Source organism: Peromyscus leucopus, chromosome 10 (assembly GCF_004664715.2).
Source record: "Peromyscus leucopus breed LL Stock chromosome 10, UCI_PerLeu_2.1, whole genome shotgun sequence".
NCBI lineage: Eukaryota > Metazoa > Chordata > Mammalia > Rodentia > Cricetidae > Peromyscus > Peromyscus leucopus.
This window is the reverse complement of record NC_051071.1, coordinates 91799886-91826098: the sequence shown is the minus strand read 5'-3', so window position 1 is coordinate 91826098 and position 26213 is coordinate 91799886. Positions and strand designations below refer to the sequence as shown.

The following is a 26213-nucleotide window of genomic DNA, read 5'->3' as shown; positions in this document are numbered from 1 at the left end:
GAGCCATGCACTGTGCGAGGAAAGAGACTCAGAATGGACACACGCTTCCTTGGCCCTCGGGTGCTGTTCTTTGTCAAGGGAAGGTGGTGGGTGTGTCGGTACACAGCAGCTGTTGTGTGAGTGAGGGGACGGGCAGGGGGCATGTTGGTGACCAGTGGGCAGCTAAGTCCTGAAGAGAGCGGGGTCTGGGAGGCTTCACAGAGCAGGGGGTGGAAGGCAGGTGAGGGAGGCACTGTACCGTGAGGGAGGCACAGTGGTCCAGGTGAGGGAAGAAGGATGGAAGACCCAAGAGCAGGTAGTCTGAGGAGTGGTCTGCCGCTGTCATTGGCTCTCATGGTGAATCCTGGGCATGTGGGAAAGTGGCGTGAACTGGAGGGGAAGCCGAGATGCCTCTTCCCCACGTTGAGATGCTTCACTGTTCCGTATCATCACACATTTGCATTTTAGGAAGGTTTTCCAGGTGACTGTGGAATATGGGTAAAGGAATGGGATCAGCTACTGTGTTGTTGTTTTTAATAAAAAGGGCCAGAAATGTGTCAGCAGCATGACAGAGACCCTGAACCAAGGTGGAGGACGGGCAATGGAGTCAACAGCCTTGGGGAGTTTCTGTTATTTTAACAAAATATAAAACCCTGTGCTTAGCCTTTCGTTGTTTTAAAACAACAATTTCACACTCACTTATTGTGGAACATCAAGAAGTGCATGTTTAGTCTCTGCTCCTTGTGTCTGGCACACACCTCCTAAAACCCTCGGTGTCCCCAAATGATATCTTGCTTGTATTAATGTGATGACTGGTGACTGAGGGCTCCTAGATGGACTCAAGTTGGGGGCTGGTTGCCAGGGGAACCAACTGCTGTATTAGAGGCTGGAACTTTCTCTGCCCCAGCTGAGGAAGGAAATAGAATTAGACCTCGTCACCACTGACCAGAAATTTAGTTCAGTCCCGCCCATTCAGAGAAGCCCCGAGTCTGGCCCCAGTGCTGTGTTCAGAGTCTGTGATGGCAACGATTTGGCAACCGTGGTGTCTGGGGAGGAGATGAGAAGCCGAAGAGAGACTGCATGATGGAAGTCCACTGACATCCTCAACTATTCGAAGGCTTGTGTCACCGAAGAGTGAGGAATGACTCCCCTGACCGGGTAGGCGTGACTCCGACCGCAAGCAGAATCTTACTGGTAGAAAGGGAACAGGGCTTATGAAGGTCTGTGGCTGCCGGAATCCACAGGTTGTCCTGTCACCTCCAGATATGAATAGTGCCATGTGCCGACCCATGCATACCACATACACACACACACACACACACACACACACACACGAACGCACGCACACACACACACCACACACACACACACACACACACGAACGCACGCACACACACCACACACACACACACACACGTACACACGCACACCACACACACACACACACACACACACACGCATACACCACACACACACATACACCACACACACACACACACGAACGCACGCACACACACCACACACACACACACGCACACACCACACACACACACACACACACACGCGCACACACACATGCACACACCACACACTCATATACACCACCACCCCCACACACATACCACACACACACACACACATATACATCACACACACACACATACACACAAACATACACCACACACACACACATACACACACAAACATACACCACACACACACCACACACACACACCACACACACACACATATACCACACACCACATACACAAACATACACCACACACAAACACCACACACACACAAACGTATACCACATCTACACACACATACATCACACACAAACATATACCACACACACATACACCACACACATACATCACACACACACATACACCACATCCACACACACCACACACACACAAACATCCACCACACACACACCACACACACACACACAAACATCCACCACACACACACACACACACACCACATCCACACACACCACACACACACACACACACACACACACCACACACACACACACAAACATACACCACACATACACCACACACACACACACACACACCACACACACACACACACACACATACACCACACACACACACACACACACACACACACACACGATTTCAAAAGAAAACATCATGGTAGCAAACGTGGGGATCTTTCGAGGGTTCGAACAGAAGTCCAGGGTGACTGAGGTTCCGAGCCTCGTACCCTGGCCTTGCCCTGGTGCTGAGGGACTATTAGACTCTCTCCGGTTCCTTTCTCTGCTGTGGAAATGGTAATCATCACTGGTCCTGAGGTGGTGGGGGTCCCCCGTGAACAGTATCTCCTGTACTCCATCATGGCGGAGGGCGTTTGTGGGGCCCGCAGACCCAGTGATTGAGGGGAGAGTGCTGACTAAGCACCTGGGAGAGCAGAACATTCCCGTGGACCTGCATCAGCGACGCCTCCCTCCCTCCCCGCCCCAGCAGCTTTGCTAGCTTCTGATTGGAATGTGCCTGAGGAGTGCCGGTAACTCTGTTTCCAAATTCCTCAGCCCTGAGTTTATGGACCTGGGGCTGCCTAGAGAGAAGACCGCACTGAGGCGGGGTTGATGGGGTGTGGCAGGGGGGACAGGCGACCAGCAGGAGCAACCCTGCTTGGGGCTCACTGTCACATGGTTCTTAAGGACTTCAAGCTGCATACCATATTGCTGTTGACTTCCTCTGTTTACACTGCTCTTCTTGCCTTTGGAATGTACCACTACCGTATATCTCTTCTTTTACTCTGAAAAAATAAAGTTTGCTTTGCATGATGTATTTAAGACCGAGGTTAAATTCTGTGGCTGCACCGTGGAAAGGGCACAGCAGCCAGCATCTGAGGGATCCTCGCGTCTCACCCAGGATGGTGCAGGCAGTGGGTCAGAGCCCTCACTGCGCTGCTGTGCGTTTGTCCTTTCAGGGACAAGGTGAATAAAAATACACGAGTGCTCTCCAGTAGCACGAAGATTTTACTGCAGGCCTAGAGGTGGAGAGCCCCACATGGTTTGAGGTAGGGTTGGTGCGTGGCTGCTGGCCAGCAGAGATACCCAGAGGTGCCATGGTTAGTATGGGGCAAGAAGATGGATGGCAAGTCTTGACATGAACACACAACATCAAGACAAGGCCAGAGCTGAGCCTTCCACGCTGGCTTTGCTTACAAAAAGGATGATTCTGACTGTTCCCAGTGCATGTGGACCTTTAGTTAGTAGTCACCATTGCGGAACCAGAAGGCACGCTGTGGTGCCTAACACGCAGTTGGTGGGCAGTTAACAGTCATTCCTGTGATGTAGTTTCTACCCAGTTTACTAATGACTAGTTCCGTGTTTCTTGAGCCAGCACAGACCAGAAAGGCTTCCTTAATCTTTAAGAACTCAACAGGGGTCCATGAAGTGGCTCTTGCTGCCAAGTCTCACAACCCCCAGATCATCCTCTGACCTCAGCACACGCGACATGCACACCTGCACAGAGCAAATAAATACGGAAACGAAAAGGGAACTAAACCTGACGTAGATCCTGAAACGAGGTGCTTGGGGTTCATACTGGGGACTCAAGCGGGTACGTGGGCAGTAACGGCACTTGGGAACGCCAAGCAATAACACGTGCTCATTACTCTCCTACCACAACCTTCTACACACAGCCAGTGTGTGCTGTCAGTGTCTGCAGCAGGCTTGCTCAGGCTCAGTGTTGGTGGCATCACTAATAGTACCCAATCTAGAATAAGTTCTGTGCAAAGTTATTATGCCTGCTGTTTAGGAAATGACAAAGACAACGGTTTTTAAAGTCCATATGTGTTGAGAGAGGTACAGAGTTTCCCCTAAATGTCCGGTTCAATCTGCAGATGTGAGCCAGCATAAATGAAGACCAGTAATGCTTGGAAGGTGGGGCCTGTAATGGAGGCTTGTGGGAAACCACAAAGATGATTCTGACGGCTGGGCGGTGGTGGTGCACGCCTTAATCCCAGCACTTGAGAGGCAGAGCCAGGTGGATCTCTGTGAGTTCGAGGCCAGCCTGGGCTACAGATCAAGATCCAGGACAGGCACCAAAACAGCACAGAGAAACCCTGTCTCGAAAGAAAAAAAAAAAAGAAAGGATGATTCTGACTGTTCCAGTGCAGTTTCTCATCACAGGGCTCTTTCAAAGTCTGAAGGGACGTCTCGCCTGGGATTATCTGGAGAAGTGGGTTTGGGGTTGCTTGAGTCAGCTCTTAGAGAGCTTGCCTCTGTCACATCTGCTTGAGTAAGAGAGAGAGGAGACAGATTAGGTAGGATGGGTAAATCTGGCCAGTGCTTTCTCTAATTCTGGTTTGGCTCTGGGTAGCTAACTATGTCGTGTTAACTCTGCCCTTCTGTTCACCTCAGGTGTCGCAGGGTTCTGTGGTCAAGTTTCCATCACAAAACTTCTCCTCAACAGCGGAAACAGAAGAGAGGAGCTTCCCTCAAGGGAATGAGCACCTGCTAGACTGGGCCCGGAAGGAGTATGGAGCAGTGACGTCATTCACTGAAGTCAAGATGGCGAGAAACATCTACATTAAACTGGGGGAAGGTGAGTCTGTTAGTGGCAGGCTCACAGCAGCTGGTTGTCTGCCCTTCTGAGTCCAGGTGGTCAGGGTACGGGACTGGCAGAGGCCCAAGGGAGAACCTGAGTGCGAATCCTTCCCCACATCCCTCCTCTCCTTCTCCTTCTGCAGAAGTGAGCTGGTTACAGCCAGCGGGGAGGTAGGGCGCAGTGTGGCTGAGAAAGGGGGTTGCTGTAGGATTAGAACACAGTGGCACCTAGAATCCAGAACAGGCAAGTGGCTGAGGGTGTGGGAGGCAGAGGTAACTGGTGTGATGAAGGGGTTAGTGGGATGGGTTCGACACTCGGGGCAGCTTCTTTCCTGCCATTCTGCGAATGTTTGAAGCCAGTGTCCCTTTCTGGTGTTGAGACATCAAATTTTTGACACTAACAGAGGGAAAAGTGTTCAAATATTATTTTTAGTACTAGCACTCATTACAAGGACACATTTTTAGAGAAAGGAACTACCTATGCTTTGATAAGTGATAGCCCACTTTAATTTCCTTGCCTTGCAGAAAGATATAAATATCTAACAACTCTATTTTGAAAGCCTATTTTTTTAAAGTATTTTAAAATCAGTTTTAGGTGAGTATATTTGGACCCCCCTGCAAAGTTACTGGGAAATAACTGTCATGGGCGGAACCTTGTCCTCAGCTGGCTGTGAAGTGTTGCACCCCTTATCAGGTCCTGTTGAATCTGACAGCAGCCATCACCTCCTCCCAGGATATCACGCAGGGGTGGGGCGTTGACTGTTTGATCCCCCAGGTTGGATCTGGGCTGTTTTAGAGCAAAAATGAGACAGGTGCAATAAAGGTGGGCACTGATGTTGGTGTGTAAAGGTGGGCACTGACGTTGGTGTGTAAAGGTGGGCACTGACATTGGTGTGTAAAGGTGGGCACCATCACTGATGCATTGGCTACGTGCAGAGACCATGTCTGGAGTTTTCACACATGCTAGACAGCATCCCAGGAAGGGGGTATTGTTTCTGTCATTCTGTGCGGGCTTAGGGGAGGGTTAAGAGAATGCACCACATTACTAGAAAGTGTCCATGCCCGTTCTCAACCATAGGATCCCTCACTCGAGTCTAAAGCTGCCTGCCGCCTGCTGCTGTCCTTTAAGTCTTACCCAAATGAGCATAGCCCAGGTGAAGGTGAGCAGCTGGACAGAAAGTAGCTTCTCGGCCTGAGAGAAAGGGCTTTAGATGGGAATGGAGTTTGAAAGGCCTGGGTTTGTTCCTAGATTCCCAAGGTAGTCGGGCCTCATTGGTCCGTCTGAAGCAGTCTGGTAGCTTGAAGGGTGAAGGGTAACAAGTCTTGCATCGTTAGAATAAGAACATCTGGAGTGGAAACATTTGAATACTGGGCCCTGTTTCCTTGACAATGCACATTAGTCTCCCGTGCCTGGAGTCAGGTCTCTCAGGTAGTTGAGCTCCACATTGAGGGGGAAACAAAACTAAATGACCTGCTGCCAGGTTGGTGAAAACTGGCTGACTCTGCGTATCCCTAGGATCCCCTGAAACTTGACTCCAGCTGTTAGCTGGGTCTAAGTCACTGGCCCATGTCACGGACTGGAGCATTTAGGGGGTGGGGAGCAAAACTCCTTTGTTAAATTCCTAGACCCCAGGCAATGTTACTGATTGTCACCCTGCTATGTCAGCCTCACTGACTAGCTTCCCAAACAGGGACCTAGGCTATGAGTCTCTTCTTGCTCGAGTCCCAGTGGCTTTTAGAGTGTGGCTCCCACTTTGGAAGCATCAATGTTACTGAGAACCTTGTTACCGAGATGCCAATTTTTAGCTCAGTCCTAACCAGCTAAATAAAAACTAGGATGGGGTTAGCAATCCATGTTTCCATGAGCCATCCTGGTGGTGGTACTCAGTGTCTCCACAGAGTGTCGAGTGCAAGCTCTTATCTAAGCACGATGGACTTTTCTCCAGGTTGTCACCTTCGCCGCAGGAGAAGGAGCCTTTGTGTGAGAGCCAAGGCTCCCTCCTGCTCTCAGAGCCCTTGGCCATGTTAACCTGCACCTTCCCTACCAAGCTTAAGAGGTTTATACCTGGGGCTTCCCTTTCATGCTTCTCTTTCTACTTGGCACTTGGTGTAAGTTTTTATGCCAAGCTTGTGGAAAGTCGTGTGAGCTGGGGGACCCAGCCGACGAAATGTGATCAGTTCATTCAGCTTAGATGACAGTCTGGGACTGGAACCTTTAGTAACAGCAACTTTTGAATAGTTAAAACTTTCCTAGTGGCTCACTCACCTGAGGGAATCTTTGGCTATTTGTCTCAAATTTCACATCATCATTTGTTGACTCAAGAAGCCTGTACTATGTGTCTGTTATGTGCCAGCTACAAGCTAGGCACGCCTGTGTAGGAAACGCAAGCCACAGTCCCAGGAGGCTCCTGGTCTCTTGAGTCTTCTGGCCCATATACACACCTCCCGATTCTCAATCAGATTTCAGCCCTGCAGTCCTAATATCATTTTCCATCTTGTGACCTGGGGGAGGCATCACAGGGCTGCAGCTGTGAAGTATGCATTCCTCATCTGCACATCTGGAAAACTCCTTAGCAGACGTAGAGGGGTGCTGCTCCAACAGCCTGAGTTGCGAAGCTGTGGGCGGTTCCCTCAGAGGAGGTTTGTAGAAAAGAACACAGGGTGCAGGAGCCAAGGCTCTCTTGCAGCAATCCCACCGGCAGGGGCCGTGTTCACTACTGTGATGCCCTCTGTTCCGAGGTGCTGCTGGGGATGTTACAATGGTCAGAGCGACAGTACCACAGTGTGAGCCGCAGACCAGCAAATGGAACTTGTGCAAGGTTGGGGCAATGTCGACCCAGCCCGGGAATCTTGAAAACTCATCTCTTGTTTTTAGGTGCGACTTCCGTGTGGATGTGAACCCCAGCACATCCCATCCTTAAAATTTAAAAGACACAAAGCTGCCTCACTAAAGTGATTAATTCCCCTCCTGAAAATGTAGCTTCTCCTAGAACTTCCCGGACACTGGTCCCAGCTGTCAGGGTGACAGCAGCTTCTCCCTTGGTTCTGTTTAAACATTTAAGCCACGAGATGGAAATCCCATTGGGTATAGTGCCGTGTAAATAGCATGTGTGTCGTCAGGGTCTTGGGCTGACATGTCTTTCCCCAGGTTGGGGTGGTGAGCAGTCCTCAGCACAATGGTAAATGTAAAAGCACCTTGAAAATGGGAGAGAGTCATGTCAGGGTTAGTTGTGTAAGGCAAGAGTGTGAAAAAGAATAAAAGTTTGTCTTCTGTCTCTTCCCCATCCTTTCCACTTTTGATTTCAGGGTAGAAAGTGCTATGATGTGTGGGCCAGAGAACCAATAGCTACTTGCATTGAAGCTGCAGGTATTTAAGGAGAAGCCTATAGGATTGAAGATGGATCCAGTGTTGAGTGTGCTCATGGGAAATGCCTGCTAGGTGGGAACCTCTTGGTAGACAGGTGACAGTCTTAAGTCCGCAGCCCAGAAGAGAGCGATGGTGTAGGGACAAATGGATTCCACATGAGCGACTGGGTTATCCGGAGAAAGCTAAGATTCTGAGTCTGGATTATTTAGCCTGACGTAGACTTCCAGGAAAATGCATACATTTTCCTGCATATGCCATGATTTCATTTGTCCTTATGGCTGTATGTCTTTTTTGATGTTGTGTTGTTTTGTTTTTTTTTTTTTTGAGATAAGGTCTATAGCCCAGGCTGGCCTCAGACTTGCTAGGTAGCTGAGGATGATCTTAAATTTCTAATTTTCCTGCCTCTACCTCCTGAGTGGGAGATTATGGACGTGTGCCACCACATCTTCTACACCACACTGGAGGCGGACCCCAGGGCCTTGTGCATGCTAGGCAAACACTTTGCCAACTGAGCTACATTCCCTAGCTCAGGGCTGAGAGTCTTAGCCTTGGCTTGCAGTAAGAATTAACTACGGAGCTCTTCAGAAAGGAAAGATGTCCATGTTTTACCTGATAACCTGAGTCGGATTATCAGGGACAGAGTGCTAACAGGTGGGTTCCAACCCGGACCAAAGATTGAAGACCACTGTAGTAAAAAAAAAAGAGTGGGACATAACATGGGTCATAGGGAATGAGCAGGTACAAGAAACGAGTGGACGTAGATAGATAGATAGATAGATAGATAGATAGATAGATAGATAGATAGATAGATGATAGATAGATGATAGATAGATAGATAGATAGATAGATAGATAGATAGATAGATAGATAAAAACAAAAAACACCACCAGCATTGGCCGCTCGGAGCTCACTGGTGGCCACAGTGGGAGGCATTTCTGAGCAGTGACTGAGGCCACAGATGAGTCCCCACCCCACCCCACCCTTTGGGCTTGTGTCCTGTCACTCAGTCTTACTGTCCCCTTTCCTTCCAGTCTGGTTCCGTGAGCTCAGTGGTTTGACCAAGTGCCCTATCTGTCTTCACTTGCAGATCAAATGTTCCCTCCTACATGCAGCATAGGGAAGAATTTCCTCTCCCTCAATTACCTTGCCGGGTACCTTCAACCCAAACCAGCTGAAGGCTGTATCCTGTCTAGTCAGCCCCAGGAGAAGGAAGTGCACATCATTGAGTTAATCACCCCCAACTCGAACAGGTGAGCACGTACGTGCACGTGAGCGAGCGTGACGATCTTCATGGTACGTAGCAAGGATCCGTCAGATGGCACAGTTTGCCACATGTGTCCTTAGTCTCTCAGCTTCCTACCCTGGCCTGGAAGTTTGATTCTTCCTATTGAAAATAATTAGTTGTTTGTTTTTAAGGAGAAGAAAATTGTTTTCCAGTCTGGCCTGTATTTCACATGGATCAGTGACTCAAGCTTTACAGTTTTATTGTAGAGAGAATTTTGAAATGAAAAGTATAATAGAGTTTTCATTTCAAAATTGAATAGACTACAGACGAGTTTGGGTAGGATTCCATTCAGTCCCATGTACAGAACTCTGTGGGAAATTCCAAGGGAATGGGAGGGGCCTGGGGCACCTGTGCAGACCTTTTCAGTCAGGACACCCCGGTTACCGCGCTTCTCAAATGGAGCCAAGACAGACTTTCTTCAAGTTCAGGACAAAGGGTGGGGTTGTGTGGTAGAAACCATTCTCTTTCATGCTGAATTCTTTGATCACTAATTTTTTTAATGACTGTATATCCATCAGTTTGGGGAAGTAAATGCAGATATGATTATTTAACCGTGGTTGATGCCTTCGTCATCCCCATAAGAGGCCTTTTGCCTCTTATTTTATTACGAAGTTCCCTATCGATTGCACTGCTGTATTCCCTACCTCCCAACCATCAGCCACTCAAGTCAGGGTTTCAGGGGTTTCAGCCTATAAGGACTTAGAAGTTACAGGACGATGAAGGGTGAGCCACAGAAGCTTAAAGACACAATTCTGCTTCACAATGAAGCTCACTTGGTATGTTCAAGTCTTCTTCAAATGGTGCTGCACAGATCTACTGCCCTTCCCCTCCCAACAAGAGAAAAACTTGAGTGGTTAATTAGCATCAGGCCTGTGTTCCTATTGTTATGTAAACCCATTTTGTTATGTGTGCAATAGCAATCTGTTTTGCACATGTCATTTGCCTGGGATCCACGCCAGCTTTTTAATCCACTGGCCAGACACTGGAAACATGAGGCTTGGAAGCAGTGGCAAACCTCCTGGCATTTGGGTCTTGACTTGGCCTTTGTTTTCCACACACAGCAACTTACAGGTGGATATAATCATTGACATACGACCTGTTCGAGAGGGCTCTGAGGTGGTCAAAGACCTTGTCCTGATCTTGAAGTGCAAAAAGGCCGTCAACTGGGTGATCAAATCTTTTGACGTCAAGGGAAACCTGAAAGTTATTGTAAGTTGGCTACCCATTTCTTGGTCTTGTTAAACAGCAATAATTTAAACTGTGGTTGTGTGTGTTATTTTTGCAAGGCTTCTGCCTCTTTGAACTTTCTAAGCTCTCTGTTAGCCTTGACTTTGCAAACCATGCTTGGTCCTCCTGATGGGCAGTCAGTGTGGCGGCTAAGACATGGCCCTCGGGAGCATAGCAGGCGTGGGTTTGAGTCCTGGTTCTTCTACATAAAAATTATGGCCTTGGACAGGACCTTGAAGCTTTCTGAATTCCAGTTACCTCATTAGGAAGGTTTTGAAATGAATTAGTGTGTTTTCTAGTCGTAGTAAACATGAAGCAATGAACATTTTTTCATGTCTGAGTATTCCTTAGAGGCTCAGTATCATGGTCCCAAATTTCATCTTTTCCTCTGGAGTTAGGTGCTTGGGGAGGAAGGAAAATCCAACTTATCCCAGCCCATGTCATAGACTTTCCTGTGGAGATAAATATGTGCTGTTTGTGTGAGTCTTTGCTTACATCTAACTTCTAGGAGCAAAGCTCTGAGAGAAGAATAAAGTAGTTGTTGGCACTGGGGAGACTGCTGTCAGTGAGTGACTTTATCCTGTAAACTGTAATCCCAATGCTCAAATGTGGGAGGCAGACACAGGAGAATCCCTTGAGCTCATTGGCCGTCTGTACAGCCTAGCTGATTGGTGAGCTCCTGGTTCAGTGAGAAAACCTATCTCAAAAACTTAGGCAGACATAGATTGAAGAAAACACCTGATGTTGACTTCTGACCTCCACGTATACATATGCACACACACATGTACCTGCCTCACACATGGTCTTTTCAAAAGTAGCCATGGGTGTGCTCCAACTGATCTCTAAAACATTGTTTTGCAAAGCTTCTGTGAGGGGCCTTGTAACTGACATAAAGCAGTAGCTAACTTGTTGGGAAAGTCGAATGTTAAAGTTTGGTGAAATCAGGTATATTTAGGGAAAAATTATTTGGCTGAATATTGAGCAAATTATATGTATGTATGTATTGTGCATGTGTGTATGTATGTATGTATGCATGTGTATGTATGTATGCATGCATGCATGTATCACATCTCCTTGGCATCTTTTTTGTAGAGTAAAAATTTTAAGGCATTTTTAATTGACCAACATCTTTTTCAGTGCTTATATCAAAACAGCTGGAGTGGATTTTAGATTTCTGGTATTTTTTAAGAGAGATTGCCTTTGGTTGTTTGGGTTCTGTGTTCATTTGCACACAGCGCCTTCCCTGTGGCCCAGCAGTTGGCAAAGCTAACAGTTCCCTACAAGTCCAGCCGCAGAGGTGAACTCACCAGAGGAGCACACAAAGCTGGTAGCACACACATCTCAATTTTGAAATAATTCTTCCTTGTTCCTAGGGTTTTTTTTTTAATTATTATTACTATTTTCCTTAGACGTTGACAGTCCAAATAACCCATCAAGTGTAATAGTGACGCATGAAGCTGGTGTGGAGTTCGGACCCCAGCTGTGATTTTCCAAGGTCACGGGCATTTTGATCGCCGTCCCCTGGCATGAGGGGTGGGGGCGACCTGGGTTGTTTGCTGCTTTTGCTGCCTGGCACATCAACCAAATGTTTTTAGTTTCAGAATAACAAAAACAGGAAAGAGAATCATGCTTTGAAAGGCAGGCACATACGGCACGTTTTAATTCCCTGCTGGAGTTCTTGCGTACTCTCTCAGCCCTGACCTGCGGCTCCTGCTGTCCCCGAGTGCATGTGCCTGGGCCACCGCAGTCCTGGGCTTTGCTTTGGAGGCCCCTGTCTCTCAGAGGGATCAGAAAGACTAGAAAGGGGATCGGCCATCATCCCAAGCAAGATCTGTTTCTGTTCCTCTCTTTGGCTGGACTCCTGTTCCAGGCCAATTTTGGACAATACATGACAGCATTGCTAAACAGTTAGGTAATGTTTCATGATGTTCCTTTTATTCTCCAGTCAGTTTCAAGCTATTTGACTCTAACTCCCTGTCCCAGATGTGAGTCCAAACTGTGCTGTGAGGAACATGCCGAGACAGAGGTTTAACTTGCTGCTTAGAAAGGGAAGAAACAGTTTGTGGAGAACTTAATTCTTGTCTTCCCTGTACAGACAAGGTCACTAAGTAAAAAGAATAAAGGATCCATGGCCAGGCAAGGCTAGATTCGAGGTCCATCTCCCAGTTCATGGTAGAGAGTCTAACTGAACACGGGTCTGTTACTGTAACTGTGAAATGGGTACACTAAGACCGCACTCGCCTGCAAAGCTATCGGGTGGTTTGGATGAGTTCATCCATTCACCCCTCAAGTATTTGTTTAGGGCACATAGGGTCTCTCTCTCTCTCCTTTAAAGCACACAGTTACGTGGAGAGTTCTCGGCTATGTGTGTCACTCAGTGTGTGAGTCTCAGATTCTCTGTCACAGGCGGAATAATGGCAGAACCTCGCTCCTTGTGTTAAAAGAAGACTAAGAACATGAATGTGTCATTCTAGCACAGAGCCGTTGTAAAAAGAACTCACCCTCCTCTTTCCATATGTGCTCACTGGTAGAGTTTGTCCAAGGTGAAAACAGGAAGATGTCTACTAAAGTTCATAGGGAGCTGGAAAGAAGGACGCCGCGGCACGTGCATGGCTGTGCCTGAGTTTGTTAGAGGTACAGCAGGGCACCATGCAGCCCGTCTAATGGAGATGGTCAAAGACAGCAGGGCTGTGCACCAAGAGCAGCACTGAAATGTGGCTCTGGCTTGTTCCCCGGGTCCCTCGTGGGGTCAGAGAGACCGCTCAGTGGGTAAAGACACCCACTGCCAAGTCTGAGGACCAGAGTTCTGTCCCTGGGACCCACGTGGTGGATGGAGAGGACCAACTCCTACAAGTGGTCCTCTAAGCTCCCCTCCCTCCCTCCCTGTCTCCCTCCTTCCCTCCCTGCCTCCCTCCCTCCCTCCCTGCCTCCCCCCTCTCTCTCTTACACACACACACACACACACACACACACACACACACATACACACACACACCTAAAATTATAATAAATCTAAAAGCTAAGTTTCCTCTTGTGTTCTTTGGTGCAGCCTCACAAATACTGTTTATTCTTAGAAAATGTATTCCTGGTTTAAAACCACAGTGCGTATATACTTGGTACTCTATCCACCCCTTCCTCAAGGCCTATCCCTACACCATCATTTCTAGGGCATGGGGCAGAGCCACTTAGGCTCTGTCTAATTAATAGTTCACAAAATAGAGCTGAAGCATATGGTGATGGTGTTTGGAGAGACCCCTGTAAGCTCTCACTTGGCTGTCTTAAGTTTGGGAAAGCCTGGAGAGTCCAGGAAGATAAAGGTGAGGAATTGGCTCAACGCTGAGAACCAGTTTTGCCTCCCATTGTCCTGGGTCTTGCTCATTGTCCTGGGTCTTGCTGCTTGACTGGTGTGCAGAGTGGTGTCTAATCTGTTAAGCTCCAAGCCGTGATTGATCTGAATTATACTGACAGCTTCTAGATTTAATGTGGAAAGGCATGAACACTGTTCTATACTGGTAGAGCAGGACAGGTGGCCATCGAGATGATGGGATTCTGGAAACACAGTATTTTCTCAGCTGTCTGACAACATGAAAGTCTAGGGCAGATGAGGCCAGGCAGTGTTGTTTAGGCCAAGGTTGTGGTTCCAGCCAGTCAAAACACACACGGCTTTGGACGGCCCGGAGGAGGCTGCACCTCGGGAACTGTTGCTGACTGGAGAGCAGCAGAGCTGCGCCTGGGTCTTTATTTCAGTCCTGTTTCTGTCCTCCACTCCGTTTTCTCACCCACCCTTCCCCTTCCCTCCCTCCCCTCCCTCTCTTTCTCTCTTAGCTTCTCATTCTTCCCTTAGGATTGGTCTCTGAATTTGAGTAAGAGCTAAACTAATCTCAGTCCATAACAACTGAGTTTACAAATGGTAGCCGCATTCGGTTCCTCTCCATCTGGGTTTCTTTTGCATGCACACGTGGAGTCGTGACTGGCCAGCCTGGCAGGTTTCCCCTAGATAAGCTCTTTGGGTAACAGGAGACAGTCTTGGGTGACAGCTATTAAGCTTGGGAGTATATGTGTCCTCAGCCAATCTCCCACAACCGAGGAAGCCAAGAGAACTGAGAGCCTGTGAATCTTTTACGGCTTTACAGTGGGAAAGGATTAATATTTAGTCATGTTTGGGGCAAATAGAATGGGAAACAAATGAAGAATTTAGGAAAAATGCTGCAGATACGCAGGAGAAAATCGCTCGGCATGGAAATGAAAGGGTTTTGAGGCAGCGTGACAATGGCAGAATCTGTGCTCTGGAAGCTTCTCAGGCCTGTTGGAGCAGTTGCACAAACTGTGCCTTGCCATTGGGTCCCTCGGCGGTGGTCAGGCTCCTCACCCACTCACAAGATCCCCACCACAGCAGTCATCAGGCCACAAGGACATCTACTGCCCATGTCCTGGCTACTCAGAGGCCATTCATCTACTTCCTTGAAAGAATACTATCATTTTAGCATTGTAACTGGTTATTTAATAAAAACTGACTTTTTAATATGGCTTCATGAATTTTCATATCGTCTTTATAGTCGAGGAGCCACATCCATCTCTATGTCCTTTTAGTTTTAACAGATGTGTTGTCTACGTAAGCCTCTAAGGGCAAGTTTGTGGCTTCCTCCTTTATTACTAAATAAAATGATAACACTTAGGTAGTATTTTAATTAGTACTCCAGAGCATAAAATATAGTATACTAACAGAACTGGCAAGTGAATACAATTTCAGGATGGCCAAACCAATCATAAATTATAGATGAAATGTACAGGTTTGAGTTTTACCACGTGGAAGCCAACAGCTCATGGAGCACTGGGGAGTCGTGAGATCATCCCATCTCCCCTTTAGATCTCGGCCACAAGAGGCAAACCACGGGAGTGTTTGTAACACAGTGTGCATACCTATGTACTATACACGTTTTTAAATAAAATAGGAAGGGAACACCTGAAATGTGTACGGCACAATCGACCGAAGTAAAGTGAGTAGGCAGTGTGGTGGGCGTCTCTTTGTGTGTGTTAGTTTTTATCTCAGTGTCTTATCCTAGGAAGGTAAGAATTTAAGTGCAGATCCTCATTATATAATCCAGAACCTGTTGGTTTCACATAATTCCTTATTCAAAGTATCTTTTGAGAATATCTTTTATTCTTTGACAACTTCATACACATACACAGTGTGCCTTGATCATGCCTACCCCCAGCCCCCCATTGACCCACCGTGGACACCCCACGAAACATTCCCTTTCTACCTTCTGGTCCTCTGTCTTTCATTTTTGTACGTCACTGCGTCCAGTCAGTGCTGCCTTTTGGAACGTTGACTGGTCTCGGCTTTGTGCAGGTCCTGGACAGCGCTTTTAATTTTAGACTCATGAGTGAGGTTTTGCTGTTATCTTTAGGCTCCCAACAGTATTGGCTTTGGAAAAGAGAGTGAAAGATCCATGACAATGACCAGATTGATAAGAAAGGACATCAATTCCACCCAGGAGGATCTGATAAAGTGGGCACTGGACAATGGCTATAGTCCAGTGACGTCATACACAAAGGCGCCTGTGGCCAACAGATTTTATGTTTGGTTGGAGAACAATGGTAAGTTTGCACCTGCTGTCTTCTGTCTCTCAAGTGAAGCTTTTCTGTGGAAGACTCTCGTTTCCATGTGAGTGTGACTGTTTTTCTGCTGTGCGTTTTGATCATTCATCTGCCTGTGTGTCACTGTGAAGCCTAAACTTGGGTAGTACTGGAGGCACCAGTGACGTCTATCCATATTCAGCGATGGAGAGTTGAGTGCATGTCTGGCTCTTTTGCTCTTCGAGTCCTCTGTGATTACAGCAGAATGATTCGTGACCACTCACAGCCGAGGAGACCAAGGGGTCGGTCCCTAGGGAAGAAGCCTATGGCAGAAGGCTGAAGTTTACAGAACAGCATCGGGGCTCAGACAGGGGAGGGTTATTCAGGGTGTGGAGGCAGACCTGCCACTCCAGCTTGGCTCGCAGAAACAGAGTCTGCAGGCCCTTGGGAGTGTCTGGTGTCTGAAAGCAGGTGTGATTTGAGCCCCCAAGTTCTCTGACCCCTCGACCTGTTCTTCACCCCATGGTCCCATGTGTACTGATACAGTGAAGCTTCCAGCTGTGGGTTCCTGCCCACTTTACCATTTCTTTTCTATCAGGGGAGGCATTGCTTAATCTCCAAGCCTGAGCCTCAGATGCCTTGTCAACAATCAAAATATTAATAATAATAATAATAATAATAATAATAATAACAATAACAACAACATCTATCCTACTGGGATGCTATAAAGGTTTCCCCCCCTTTATATATCCTGGGGGAAATACTGGTTTCTCTTTCAATCATTGAAAATATGACAATGCGGCACGCTGCTTTTACAGAACGCTATCTTCCTCTCAAGGGATGAGTGTGTCTAAGCGGCCCTCCTCTCCCAGAGATGAGGTCTGGAAAGACCAGGGATCTCTCCTAGATTTTTACCAGTCAAAAAGAAGGCAGCAAAATAATTCTAAATGAGTGGCATCGAAGCAGCAGAGGACTCATCCGATACACTAAAGGACCTGGGCTCGAGCCTTGGTACTGCAAAATATGAACTGAAACTCCAATATCATTTCAAGAAATGTTTTGAGAAAATCTCTGGATTAAAATAAAGTGTTTTACGGGCCTTTGCCTAGCATGTGATTGTCCCACACAGCACAGAGAGTAGTTTGTGGGACTTAGACATTATTTAGCAGAACGGGTCTCCGTTGTGATGGAGTATCGCTATCACACTAGACGCTTAAAGCATTAACTGGAGTTTGTGTTGTTTCTTTAAAGCCCCCGAAGGGATTTTAATGTGAAGCCAAAGTTGAGGAACACTGTTATAATCCAAACTCTTAAAATTTAAAACTTGGGAAACCAAGTCACAGAAAGTAAGTCACTTGTCAGAAGCCACTCAGCTAGTTAGAACTATCAGAATTCAGGGGGTCAAAATTCAGGTTTCCACCTTTTTTAGTCAATTCTATACCATGCTCATTCACTCCAGCTTTCTTCCTGCCCATTCTGTGCCAACTCCCGTCACTGACGATGGCTGTGGCCTGGCACCTGGCACTCACAACGCTTCACCTTCTGTTTCCACAGAGGAGATGAGAGACGAGGAAGTCCATACCACTCCTCCAGAGCTGCAGATCTTGCTGGGCCCTGGCTACCTGCCTACCCTGGACAACCCACCTATCCGGGGAGGGGGCAGCCAACATGGAGCTCTCCCCTTCCCTTTCCCGGATATCCTCAGGAGAGGCTGGAAGGAGGGAGAAGACAGGCTTCCCCTTCCCAAGGATCCTGTCCTTCCCAGTGTTCCGCTGTTTCCCGACCACAGAGAGCCAGAAGAAGTACAGGGGAGTGTGGACATTGCCGTGTCTGTCAAGTGTGACCGTGAGAAGATGACCGTAGCTGTGGACAAAGATTCTTTCCAGGTCGGTGGGTCAGTGCAGTCTCTTAAAGAAACTCTCGACTTGGCGGTGGTGGTGCACGTCTTTATCCCAGCACTCAGGAGGGAGAGCCAGGTGGATCTCTGTGAGTTCGAGGCCAGCCTGGTCTACAGCTCGAGATCCAGGACAGGCACCAAAACTACACAGAGAAACCCTGTCTCAAAAAAAAAAAAAGGGGGGGGGAGAGAGAGAGAGAGAGAGAGAGAGGAGCTCTCCACAGCTCGCTGCAGTTCTGTGTCCATTATTTCCCTGTATCTGTATCACTTTTGAACCCACACTTGATAGTTTTTTCCCAGTTGGATCGGCCACTTCCCCTTGGCTACAACCCTCCTTCACTTCCTGTTGTTCTCAAAAGAGGAGAGCAGTTCAGAGCCTCATGTGTCAATATTTTGCTATTGAATTTCCAGTGCCAACAAACACAGTCCTTGGGCTGTTGACAGGTGGTCTGTGAGGGACGGGCCGGAGGGGGAGGGGCGGGACGCAGGCCTGTGAGCCTCCTCCACCTTGGGAGACGGCGTTGCTTGTCACTGTGTGCATGGAACAGCAGTCAAGCCCTCCACTCTGCCTTGGTGTCTTCCATTTCAGACCAATGGCTTCTCAGGGATGGAGCTCACCCTGTTGGATTCTTCATGCAAAGCCAAGATGAATGGTACCCACTTTGTTTTGGAGTCTCCCCTGAATGGCTGTGGCACTCAGCACCGGCGGTCAGCTCCCGATGGTGTGGTTTACTATAACTCCGTGAGTATTTGTGGATCGCTGGCTATTAGTCTCTATTAGTCTTAACATGTCTCTGAAAATGAGGGGGATGGGGATAAAGCCAGATGTCAGTTCTCAACAAAATGGGATGGACTTTGACCCTGAACTCTTATTTTGTTTTGATTTACCAGTGAGTCTTTGGGATTTGAAGGTCCTGTTTTCTCAGCTGGAGTTGTGGTAATCTCACACACTTCCTTCTTCCATCTAATGGTGGTTCACCAGGAAGGTGATTGTGCCTGTCCATCCTGCTGTGGTCACACTGGAGGGTCAAATAGCCTGGTCCTTATGGGACTAAAATCCCAAAGCCCTAGGTTATATGTGAGCATCTCCAGATGGATGCACAGTCTCTTGCTTATTCAAAAATGAGAGGAGGTTCATGCCCTCATGAGTTTAAAATCAGAAAAGAATCTTGATGAAATGATCAAGTCTCTCTACCTCTAAGAAAGACCCCAAACTTAAGAAACTCTGTTTTCGAAGTTAACTGGGGAAAAGTTCCACAAGTTCCCCCCAACCCCAACAGCCCACTGCAGTCACTAACCCTTGCTGTCCAGAAAGCATTTCTGCCAGTGTATAATCTTCTCAGGTGAAACCTATTCCCTTCAGAGAGGGAGGCTAGATAGCGGACAATAAAAGGCTAAAGCATGGACTCTCCTCATACGTGCTTCAAAGTTTTGCAGTTTAATTTTAAAATACTTCACACACACACACACACACACACACACACACACACACACACACACACACTTGATTTGGACATTTTAAACTGATTTCCAAATTAGCACTGGGAAGAAATGGTAATCTACTGAGTTTAAAGCTTCAATTGCTTCCAGAGAAAAAGGATATCCTGTCCTGCAAGTCACCTTACTTGTGTGCTTTGTCTTCTTGACTGTTAAGAGCAAGGTATGAATTCTCCAGGTGCTTGCCTCAGACGCCTCGAGCTCTCTTGCCCGCCTTCTTATTCCTCCCCTCGTCCCCTTCTGGGAATGCTGTGACAGTTTGTAGGAATCTTCAGACTTCCTACACATTTTTATTTTCCACTGTGTTTGCAATTCAAGCATATGAAATGGAAATAAATTAGGATTTTATTTGTGGAGCTGTGGTCCCCTTTCCATCTTACTCAGAAGTGACCCAGTACAACACTTTCAGGCAATGTTAGGACAGACTGTTTCCTTTGTACACCCATACACACAAGAACAGAGAGTGGGAAGGATTGAGCAAGAAAAGGCAAGACCAAAGACGAGAAGGCTGTGGAAGCGTTAGGCACCATGCTTCTAACTCAAACCAAACTTTCTACAAACCTTAAAAGGTCCATGTAGAGCAGTGATATGGTTCAGTGGGCAAAAGCACCTGCTGCCAAGCCCGGTGACGTGAGTTCGCTCCCCGGGACCCACATATGGTAAAAAGAGAGCACTGACCTGCAGATTGTTCTCTGACTACCACAAGACACTGTTACACACACACACACACACACACACACACACACACACACACACACACACAGTGTGTGTGATTCAAACATTATAAAAGATTAAAAACTGATACAAAGTGCCTGAGGCCCCACAAGACATGGGCCACCTGTCAGCAGCCCCCCCAACTCCACTTCAGTGTCTGGTGTCCCCACTGTTTGAAGTAACTTAGAATTATTTGACATAGTTATAAATAAATCTGTAATTTTTTTGTAAGGAAAAAAATCCTAAATTTAGTTCAACTCTTCAGCTTGAGTTGAGCTTTTCTGTATTTTCTTATCACTTTGAGGTTTAAAATCCTAAGAAGCTCGGAGGATTTGCTTTAGCTGTTGTTTGTATAAAGTCAGGTTTTGTGTTCGCGCTGGAATTGTTAGGTGGGTGCAGAGGCCCACGCATGGTGTTCCAACGTGGACGATAGCAGTACATCTCCTCCTTCCTAGATTGTGATACAGGTCCCATCCTCCGGGGACAGCAGTGGCTGGCCAGATGGCTTTGAAGACATGGAGTCAGGTAACAATGGATTTCCAGGAGACGCGGATGAGGAAGCCACCTCTCTGAGCCGAGCTGGAATTGTGATGGTATGTGTTGTTTCCCTTGGGTTTTTTGTGGATAATATTGTTGTTCATTTGGTTTTTTTGCATTGGGAACTGTCAAAAAATAAAATTGCACATCAAAGGCTGAAGCTCATCACGTGACTGACCTAGCCTCATCTGCCTGGTGGTTTTCCAGTTTAACTGCAGTCTGCGGCAGCTGAGGAATCCCAGTGGCTTCCAGGACCAGCTCGATGGAAACATCACCTTCAATATGGAGCTGTATAACACAGACCTCTTCCTGGTGCCCTCCCCGGGGGTCTTCTCTGTGGCAGAGAATGGACATGTTTATGTTGAGGTGAGAATGGAATGTTAGCCTTGGGCGAGCGTCTGGCCTAGTGCTCTACACAGTCTCTGGAACTACCTTGCAGTCTCTTCCTTCATCTAAGAAAGGGCCTGGCTCAGAAAAACTCTTCCAGGCAACTTTCTGACGGAGGGGGAAAAAGGGAAATATCAGGAGTTTACATGTTATGCCAAACGGATGTAGTGGGATTTTGTAAATGCCAAAAAGAAAACAAGGAACAAAGTGTGATTTCTACCGCCAAAGCACCCTACTTGTTTTGACGTCAACATTAGGGACTGTTGATGAGTCACTCAATATCAAAGTTAGCCATGGATGCTTTCAAATCACCTCACACTTCATCTTGGATTTACTTTCAAGTGAAAAGCTGAGTGCTTTGGGGAAACTGTTTCTGCCGAGTCATTATCTAAGTAGCCTCACAAATTTGTCAAAACCATCTCCCATCTAGAACAGCAATCATCATGCGTAGCTTAAATCTGGAATGTCTATGAAAATCTTAGTGTGGCACTAATGAAGTAATAACAGCTAATATTTATTGCTGGTTTATGATGTACCAAGTACAGTTATGGATATCATCAATAAATTGACATGTTAGAGGGGTCCCGGAAGAATGAGCTAACTTTTAAGATCCAGCTTTTGGTTGAGAAAATTACGATACAAGCCGTCCAAAGTGACACAGCTGTAGTGTCCTTCCTCTAGTGTCCTGCTCTTAACTACCAGGTGCTGCTGTCATCCCCCTAAAGTTGCCATTTGAAAGGGAATAAAACAAGCTTCATACCAGCATCAATATCTAAGTGCACAGACTCCGTGCTGGAGAAGAGTCTAAGACACCAGGCTGTCTGTCTGTGTGCCCTGAGTGCAGTCTGTGGTGTTCCCAATGGGGATGTTGTCCGCTGGTCTCACTGAAAGGCATCATGGGATGAGCTGGCTTTGGCAGGAAGCCTCTGGCTGCTGCTGTACCTCACAGTGGAGGGGTGGGAAGCTTGAGGGCAGACGCGGCTGGCTTCCGTGGGTGAAAAAGAGAGCAGAGCGCCTCGTCTGTTAAGCAACGGCAAACAGTGCTCGCTAGGTTGGGGTCCCCCAGGCAGCCCTTGATGTTTTCTTCGGTCACACTGAAGTGGGTCCCTCCCTGTTTGACGCCCTGTTGTGAGTGCTTGGCAGTGCTCTGGGGAAGCCACTGTTGTGTGTGTGCTATTCCTGTTCCTGACCACAGATCTCTTCTGTGTAGAAGTAACCATCTTATTAAATAAGGAACACAGAGCCAATGTAAAGATAAAGGCCCAAGAAGTCAGAGCTCAGAGCCTTACCCTTCCTGCTTCAGTGATCCTCTTCAGCCAAGAGAGACCTACTTCCTGAGTGTTTGTCTTTATATAGACTTTCTGTTCTGCCTTCTCATTGGTTGTAAACCCAACCACATGACCGCCTCGTCACTGCCTGTCTGGACAGACCTCCAGGTCTTCTATGGTATTGAGATTAAAGGCGTGTGTCTCCAATGCTGGCTGTATCCTTGAACACACAGAGATCTACCTAGCTCTGCCTCCCAAGTGCTGGGATTAAAGGCGTGCACCACGAACGCCCAGCTCCGATATGGCTTACTATTAGCTCTGACCCCCAGGCAACTTTATTTATTAACATACAAATAAAATCACATTTCAGTACAAATAAAACATCACCATACCTCTGCATGGTTGCTCTTCTCTTCTGCCTTTCCTGTGTCCACTGTCCACAAGCGTCATCGTCAGTGATGCCCAGCCATGCCACAGGTTGGAGAAGACGCTGGTTAGCTGCAGCTTGCTCTTTTCCAAGCATGCGCCTGGATCTGCTCATCTATGGCTTCGCCGATCTATGCTAGCCAGTGGCTAATCTGCCTTGTGTGTGCTACTCTCTTTTTTCCCCCTGCCCTGCAGTACTGGCTTACTTGAATTAGGTTGTTGGTAAATTCCCTCTCCTTCCCCTTTTCATTTTCTCTCTTGTTTCCCCTTTTATATCTTTTCACATATTATATTGTTATAGTTAAATTTGATTTAAAGAGTAGGTCAAATCTTTTTTGCTATGTTAAATATCAAGTTGCTAAGAAGGCTTTGGGTTCGGGGAGTTGTTATAAACTATTTTAAACCTGAAAGACTCTGTGGATGTTCTGCCGAAGAGGACGGCAGCCGGCCAGCCTTGCCTTTCATTCCCTGCTTGGACTCCACCTCTGGTAGGAAAATTTTTTTACTTAAGTAAAATAAAACTTCATAAATCATTGGCTTAATCTGAAAAGCCGTTTCTTGGTGTCTTCTCCAGCTGCCCTCCTTAGCCTTTTCTGGAACCTTCCACTTCCTCTAGACCACAGTTCCTTCCATTAATCCAAGATGGTCATTCCTGGGTGATTGTTGGTGAAACAATGGCAGTTCTTCTTTTCGGTTCACGTGACTTAGTGAGCTAGCGTCTGGAGTCACGCTCCTAACAAGGGGAGTTCTTCCTGGCTGGGAACCGAGTTGTTTGCATGAACCTTTTACTTCACTGTTTCTCCCATGTGTCTTTACATTAATTACTGCCATCATCCTGTAGGTGAGAAAGGAGCTCTTGGTGTGCACATAAGCAGCAGAGCATGTGATTTCCTTGGTCTACTCTCATTCTCAAATCTATAATCTTCCTACCATTCACTTCCAGTCCATTCTGCAGCAAGACTTGCTAAGATTTTTCTCCTCCAAAGCACCCATGAGACAGTCTGGACAGACATTCTGCCATTGCATACCTTTGAAAGTAAGAAAAAAGTCAACACATTTGCACACTGAAGACTGAGTTCATGTTAAATGACATATTTTATTTGTAACATATATATAATTTACTATCTCTCCAAAGTAGAATATCTTGTTTGTCAGAAATAACTCAAAAATAGTGAAAGTAAATATTTATGGGATATTAATCAAGGTGGCAATGTCATATTTAGCCCCACCCTTTGTTCATGTTCAATGTCCCATAGTTAACTTTTGGGCGTGCTATGGACTGAGGGTTCCTGCAGCATCAGGGATTTCCCCTGGGCGGGCTCCAAGTCAAAGTTTGTTTATTATCTCTCTGTCTTTTTAAGCATTTGGGAGCTCTTGGTCTATGGATAAGGACTAAATTTATGTCTAAAGTGTTTAGGTTTATTGTTTATACTTAGTTTAGTCAAGGAAAGAGGCACCAACTCAGAAGAGCAGTTCACACAGCCATCATATGTCACCAGACCGTGGAGGCCAGTCTTGTTCCAGGGCTTTAGCAGAGGTCAGGACAGCGAAGGTTTGAATGCTGTTTACATTTGGCTAAGCACTCTTCCCGTGGCTAAACAAAGGAATCTTAATAAGATTTGGACACGGCACACACATGTTTGGTAAGAGGGAAGGATGAGTGAGTTGGGAATGTTTCTAGGTTAGTTTTCCCTTTAACGCCCCCACCCCATCCCCGGGATCGTGGCAAGGCTGGTTTGGTGCCAGGTTGGTGGTGGCCACCAGATCTCTGTCCCTGATCCGAGGCACCACAGGCCTGCTTACTGACAAGGCAGGACGCATCTGTGACTTTCTGCTCTCCTCTTGGTTCGGCTTTCCCGAGTAGTCCTCTCTGCCTTGGTCCTATGCAATCTCCTATGTCCTGAGCTACTTGAGCAGCCTTTAAAAAACTTGTCTTGGTAATAATCTGCTATTGTGACGTTAGGGGCTTTACCTGTATTTTACTTATTTTGGAAAATCCACTTAAGTGCATAATTTGCTTTTATTTTTCTCTCTGAGGACTTAAAAAGCATCAGAGAGACTTATCCCATCTTGTCTTTGTAACTTGCAGATCGCATTTGAATTAAACGATTTGCTGTCATCTCTGTCAAGTTTAAATGGAAAATACCTCCATCAACCAGTGTGTGTTACTGTTACAGCTAGAAGATTCTAACTGTGTTGTGAAAACAGAGCTATGTCTCACCCGAAGAACTATGTCGGGATATTGCCTGGGTGACGAAAGTAAAATAAGATGCCAGCCAGTTCTGACTTGATCTTTCTGTTCCTTTGCAGGTATCTGTCACCAAGGCTGACCAAGAACTGGGATTCGCCATCCAGACCTGCTTTGTCTCTCCATACTCGAACCCAGACAAGATGTCTGATTACACCATCATCGAGAACATCTGTCCGAAAGATGAGTCTGTGAAGTTCTACAGCTCCAAGAGAGTGCACTTCCCGATCCCACATGCCGAGGTAGACAAGAAACGTTTCAGCTTTGTCTTCAAGTCTGTGTTCAACACTTCCCTGCTCTTCCTCCAGTGCGAGCTGACGCTGTGCACCAGGAAGAAGGGCCCTCAGAAGCTGCCCAAGGTGAGTGGCCTGTCGTCTGTTTGGGCTGTGATTTGGGCATATTTAGGTCAAGAGACGCCCTAATAGGAAAGTGTGGTCCAAGTTACTGCAGGCTGAAGTTTTAGTTTTGAGTTTTTAAAGCCTTCCGATTGAAGTAACAGTCTGAACAGGGAACGATGTGCTGTAGGGTTTTGGAAAATAAATCCCGACAGTGTGGTAGCTTGTTTTTCCATGTGTGCTTAGCTGTACCTTAGAGTGATAAATCAGGAATGGTTTCCACTGAGGGAGAGGCCTGGCCCTGGCTCTGTTGGTCAGATAGCATGCCGTGCCAGAACGAAGAATCGAAAGGACAAGATCGGTGTGAGGATTAATTTTTCCAGGTCCCGCTGAGACTGGGATTGCGATTGTTTTTTTGACCTTCCTGTGTGAGTTATAAGATGGCCTTATCTTGGGAGGATTTCTCAGGAAAATTAACAAATATTTTACTTTTGCCTGGTTTCTTATCGGTTCATCATATTTGCCTTGTGCCATTGCCCAAATTAAACTGCTACGTTCTGTTACCATAACAGAAATCAGAACCCTTTGACCTTGCTGGGGCAGCCACTGCAGGGTCTCTGTTGGGTCAGTTGTGACACCTCGTTAGGTCTGCCTTGTGTGGTACAGGCATCGCCTGCTGTCGCTTCGTTTCTGTGACCTGATGTAATGATGTAGAATTTCCTGTGTGTGTTTGTTCTGTAGCCGTTACACACAGTCTAAACCGGATTCTAGTTCTCTTGTCTTCACGGATCCACTGGTGTCTCAGAAGCCCAGGACTAAGCTGTAGCATTTCTATGTATGGAATTTTCTTATATAGAGACTGGGAGAAAAAG

The 26213-nt window shown here is 46.9% G+C and overlaps 1 protein-coding gene across 1 annotated transcript in view; it reads left to right on the top strand.

The window, feature by feature from the left end:
• Positions 1 to 26213, top strand: part of Tgfbr3 (transforming growth factor beta receptor 3) — a 187128-nt gene that overhangs the window by 132284 nt on the left and 28631 nt on the right. The window contains exons 5-13 of the mRNA XM_028867370.2: positions 4388 to 4571; positions 9028 to 9190; positions 10287 to 10434; positions 15864 to 16053; positions 17587 to 17918; positions 18519 to 18671; positions 20596 to 20733; positions 20885 to 21043; positions 25069 to 25365. Of these exons, the coding sequence (XP_028723203.1) occupies positions 4388 to 4571; positions 9028 to 9190; positions 10287 to 10434; positions 15864 to 16053; positions 17587 to 17918; positions 18519 to 18671; positions 20596 to 20733; positions 20885 to 21043; positions 25069 to 25365 (1764 nt within the window). The remainder of the gene's footprint in view (positions 1 to 4387; positions 4572 to 9027; positions 9191 to 10286; positions 10435 to 15863; positions 16054 to 17586; positions 17919 to 18518; positions 18672 to 20595; positions 20734 to 20884; positions 21044 to 25068; positions 25366 to 26213) is intronic.